The sequence below is a fragment of the Pteropus alecto genome, unplaced genomic scaffold (genome assembly GCF_000325575.1).
Source record: "Pteropus alecto unplaced genomic scaffold, ASM32557v1 scaffold196, whole genome shotgun sequence".
Classification (NCBI taxonomy): domain Eukaryota; kingdom Metazoa; phylum Chordata; class Mammalia; order Chiroptera; family Pteropodidae; genus Pteropus; species Pteropus alecto.
The window spans coordinates 3,765,589-3,771,230 of NW_006439717.1; the positions used below are offsets into that span (position 1 = coordinate 3,765,589).

General features: G+C 35.1%; 1 protein-coding gene across 2 annotated transcripts in view; it reads right to left on the bottom strand.

Moving 5' to 3' along the window:
• ANO6 (anoctamin 6) overlaps positions 1-5,642 on the bottom strand; it is a 169,469-nt gene that overhangs the window by 37,328 nt on the left and 126,499 nt on the right. For both annotated transcript variants that reach the window (XM_015593197.2, XM_006916872.3), the window contains exons 9-10: positions 4,353-4,458; positions 359-419 (exon numbers count right to left, since the gene is read on the bottom strand). In XM_015593197.2, the coding sequence (XP_015448683.1) occupies positions 359-419; positions 4,353-4,458 (167 nt within the window). The remainder of the gene's footprint in view (positions 1-358; positions 420-4,352; positions 4,459-5,642) is intronic.

The following is a 5,642-nucleotide window of genomic DNA, read 5'->3' on the forward strand; positions in this document are numbered from 1 at the left end:
TACACCAGTGGAGCTGCCAGCTCAAAGGAGAGATGAGCTGAGCCAGCCCATGCCGGAAGAACCTCCCAGCTGACTCAGAGATTCAGGAGAATAATAAATGTGTTTTAAGCCATTAGATTTTGAGGCAGTCTCTTATGAAGTAACTGACACAATGGCCTTAAAAGTTATAAGTGGATTCTAGGGGAGCTGAAACTTGGGCAATCTGAGCATTAAAAGTGGGTTACTTTGATAGCCTGGATAAAACTTGTATAATTCTGTTAAATTGGGTGCTTGTGTGATCTTAGGGTTTCTTTCTTTTTTTTTTTTTTAAGTTAAGATGCAAAAGTAAACTGAAAAAAAAAAATTGAAAAGAACTTACCCCATACTCCCATAAACACTGCAAAGACTAGGGTTCCAAAACTGTCAAAGATGCACAATTTCTGGAAAATACAATAATGACATATAAATGAATCCTGTTCTCCACTTACTAGAATTCATCAAATATGTAATGCTTTGTGTATTATACAGTCTGAACTTCTTTTTAAAGCTGATACCTAGTTCAACAATCACTATAGGTACTACATACTTATAAATGGGATTTCTTGTTCTTTTGGAAACAGCCTTTGCTGTACTTACCAGAATGCCTTTTCCAATGGAATCTTTCCATATCATAACAAAGAAAAAGGCATAGCTGCTAAGTTTCCATTCTGTTTAAAGTCTCTATCAGGCTTTTAAATAATGGCCTCACCTAATGAGCTGTCATAAAAAGAATTTGAGGAAGTAGTATGGTCCTAAGAGTACAATGAACTCCAAGCAACTTTTGGATTATGATTTGCATCTTATCATCATCCTACCCTGATCAGAGGACTCATTTCTGAATTCTTGTCTTAATTGTTAAGAGAAGTACAAAGCTGGTTTATTCTGAGATGGTTCTCCCCCAGGAGAGCTGTTTCCTCAAACCCAGTGAAGGCTTTTCTACCATCGCTGACAGAGGCTTCCTTGAGAATAAGGATGCACAGGTGCTTTTGCTGACATCATAAAGTATACAATGACTATAAATGAATAAGTCACATACCTGTGCAGAGAAGGTTCTAGTCACTAGTTCTGCTAAGTTTCATCTCTCTGCTAGTATATAAGCAGCCTATCTCCCTCTATGAATTCCTGGAAAAATCTTTCGATTAGTTACTTTTTCATTAGTGAGCTTTTTCACATCTCTTAAAAATATCTGTAAAGTTAATGAAAAAAGTGGCAAACATATGTAATATCATCTTTATGACGGTTTATGTGAAAAGTAAAGACAACAGGTCAGAAAAAGAAGCTATAGGTCTACTTTGTTTCAGTTAACTATTTCGGTTGCTTTTTACACTGATGTTAAGTGGGTAATCTTTCATCTACATAAAAACATTAGTTATTTATTTTCATTTTTAAAAAATCCACCTAAATATTTTCTCATACATCTGTTTTTCAAAGCCTAGAAATGCCCCTCAATCATCCTTTGAGGCCCTGATCAGAAAGCACATCCCAAATTGCTGTAATCCAATTATTTCTCTCAAAAAATCAGCTCATGGAAGACAATTAATAAATGAGTGAATGCTCTGGGGAACAAAGCTCTCTACCTTCTCCTCTAGTCCTGGGATCCCATGCATCACACATTTCAATCTTTTAGCTTTGACTCTTACAGAATTATCCTCTCCAAGCTGTCTTTTACTATGCCTTATCTCTTACTGAAATTATAAGAAACATTTTATGAAAAATAGTTCTGCGTGTTATCATGCTATTATTGAAGGTTCTGTCCAGTGTTATTCCTCTTTTATGAACCAGTGCAAGCCTCTCTGTACCTGATACCTCTCTACTTGCCCTGACACCTCTGCCCAACTGCTGCACAAAGAAAAAATCCTACCTGTGAATTCTTTGCCCTACAATGCTTTAAAAACAAACAAACAAACAAAAAAACACATCTGTCAGTGTGAGAGAGAAAAAAATAGGAGCAACAAGAAAAAGCAGGCTTACTGCTGATGCCAAGATCACTCCAGTTGTTTAGCTCAAGCCAAGAGATGTGCCTTACACTCCTATGACAGGTAGTTATGTGGCTTGGATAGCATCACTATTTTTGCCACATATTGAAAATCAAGGACTAGAGGAGAATGAGATGGGTGGCCTCTCTTCTCCATGTGCCCCATAAATGACACAGAAGCAAGAAGTAGGGGAGATGGTAAGCGAGGGGTTTTCTTGGTAGGAAACTTGGCTTAGCTTCTTTGGCAGGATGGCACAGAAAGGGAAAGCCAGCTGTGTGAAGAGTAGTCCCAAGTCAGCATGCTGCTTTAGTCACATGGAACAGGAAAAGAGAGCTGCATATGCAGGCATGACAATTTCAAGAGAGGAACCAATCAGAATCTAGAAAAATAACCATGCTATGCTTTCATCTTCCAAAGGAACAAAATAAAAATTTTATAACAATGTCTTTCTAAAAATAAAATATTATAACTTACCATGTTCCCCTTTAACTTGACAGCCAAAAAGCTAAGAACCTTATTCAATGCCCAATCACAAAAACATATTAATCTTGATTTCCATAACTGTTTCTTCATTTCCTTGATCCTGATTTTATATTTCTAATTTGTTAACCCTTTTAGTATACATGTCAGCTAGTGAATATTCCATCTCTCTCCAAAAGAAAAGAAAAAATGAAAGCATGAACAGGTGCTCTCTTTTTCTGCTTTTTAAACTTATTTTTTCATTTCATTCTTTTAAGTCATTTAAAAAATATACTTCCTTTTGTAAATCACTCTGACAAGGCTCAAGGGATCCTTCAGGAAACTGGAATAGAATGATTCATTTTTTCCAAAACAATGAAAAAAATGTACACAGGGACACATTTAAAAGTCATGTGCTTAAGCAGGAGAAAGGAGAAAAAAGGTGGGGGTAGGGTGTTGAAAGAGAATTTCTTAAAGAAAATGGAATTTGCAATTGTACTTTGCGGAGCACAACTTGCCTCTGGTATTACTGTTGGCATTTGCCTTAAATCCAGTGTATGGGGATACGTGCTAACTTGTGACCTTTGTGAGTTAACATCATTGGAAGGCAGCTTCTTTCTCACTAGCTTCAAGTCTTTTACTTTGTGTTATCCATGACATATTTGTAAGTCTAGAATGCATTGGTTTGGGGGTGGGCAATAAAATCTATTCTAATTCATAAACTAAGTGTAAAAATTCATGTGTTGACAATACCCTGCAATCATCTTAATTAAGTGATGGAATAATTTTCCAAACAAAGCTCAATTTGAGAGTGAAATGTCTGGTACTACTATCAGGCAGTGAGGAACACGGTAATGGCAAGAAATGCAGATTTTCTGTCAATTTTTGGCTTTCTTAGTTACCAGATGGGTGACTTTGAGTACATTATTTACTCTTTCAGATCTTTTGTATTTTAATCTTTAAAATGGAAATAACATCTATTCTGTCCATCTCACAGGGTTATTGTGTCAAAAGTGATAAGTACAAGACTTTGCAAAGTATAAAATATAAAGTAACATCACTATCATAGCAATATAGTAAGTTAAAAGAAGAGATACACGAAGTAAATCAGAATATTCCGAGGTCATATAAGGATTCCTAAACTTTCATGGCAGAATGAAGGGACAGAGGAAAGATCACAACAAGTGAGATAATATATCAAAGGTGTTGGGAAAATTCTCCAAAGCAAGCTGACCATCCCTCTTCCTGTCTGGAGTTTCTGGCATGCCTTTCAGTAAGTTCCCTCTTGTCTCAGTGCCTGTCCTAAACCTCCTGGAGTTTAAGAAGTCATAACTCAAGACCATCTGCACGTATAAGGGGAACCAGATGTGTTTTGTGGGAATATTTGGAGAGACAAAGTGGGTATCTGTTGTCATTTATATACACAATCTTTCTTACGCATATTTATAGATACAGTCTAAATCTGACCAGCAATGTCTTTAAAAATCCAAGCATAGTTTCAGCACACTTTAAAAGTGGGAAAACACAAGTGTAAATTTCAGGTTTCCACCTGCTTGAACTACGGAAAATACTTATAATAGCAAAGCTATTAAATAGTATTCATGAGATAAGTCGAGTTTGAGATTTCAGCTTTGATTACTTGAAATACTCAAACAGTTTCAATTCCACAGTTCCTCTATGACCCTTCAGGAGATTTTAGATAAGGCTTTTAATCTTGATTTATTATGTGTAAAAGAGGAATTAACCCATGCATCCCATAGCTACCTTTTAGAATGAATGGTTAGTTGAAAATTACCTTTCCGAATTCCTCAGAGGGGAAAAAAATTTCTATATCGTAGTAAAATTATTAGAAGAAAAAATATTTCATTAATTGTAAATGTTTGGAATAATAAAAATTACCTTTGAGGACTCGCAAGTAATATTGAGTTTCCAGAACTGACAATGAGAATCACACTGAGGACACATTATGATCTTGCCACCAATATCAGGATTACAAACTTCTTTGCTAAAGAGAAAAATAAAATTTCATTTAAAAAAATAAATAGGATTTCTTTTCTACCAGCATGATAGACTCCAACATCCATTCATGATAAGAAAACTGAAGTATATCAATTCTTATAAAACTAGGAATGGAAATGGACTTCATTAACACAATAAAGGCTTGCTTGCTACATGAAGCCTATAAAAAACATTATACTTAATGGTAAAATGCTAAAGTATTTCCTTTGACCAGAAACAAGAATAAAAAGAATTGTGTCCCTATAAACTGCAGCAATTAGGAATTAATTTTTAAAAATACCATTTTTCAATAGCTTAAAAAATATAAAAAGCCAGGAATAAATCTAATTCAAGAGATAAAAGGTTTATATGGAGAAAATTATAAAACTATTCTGAGAGAATGAAAAACACATAGCAAATCTCATATATACATTATCATGTTCATAATTTGGAAGAATCGATATTTAAAGATGTCATTTCTCCCCCACTTGAGCTATAAAATTCAATTAGAAGAGCAAAGGGCTCAAAAAGAGTCAAGACATCCCAAGGCAACTGAAGTGTCCTATGACAGATGATTGGATAAAGAAGCTATGGTACATATATACAATGAACTATTATTCAGCCATAATAAGAGATGAAATACTGCCATTTGCGACAATGTGGATGGACCTTGAGATAATCATGCTAAGTGAAATAAGCCAGACTGAAAAAGTTGAAAACCACATAATATCACTTATATGTAGGATATAAATCTAAAAGCAATAATTAAACATGACAAACAAACAGAGACTCAGGAACATGGACAATAGACTAGTGGTTACCAGAGGGCAGGGGGGAGGTGGGAGAAAATGGAGTAAAAGGGGTCAAATATGTAGTGATATTGAAGGAAAAAAAAGAAGAAAAAGACATCCCTGAAGAACAAGGTTCTGTTGGCATAGATTAAGGAAAAACTGACCAAGAGAACAAAATACAGAGTTCAGAAAGAGACATCTGCATATATAAAAACTGACTTATGACAGGGCTGGCCTAGCAAATCAGTAAGGTGTGAACTGACATTTCAATAAATGGGGCTGCTGCAATGGAATATCCGTATGGAAAAACATAAAACTGGACTCCTAAATTCTATCAGATACAAATCAATTCCAGGTGAAAAATGAGAATGCAACAGTACCAACTTATTAGAAATATATA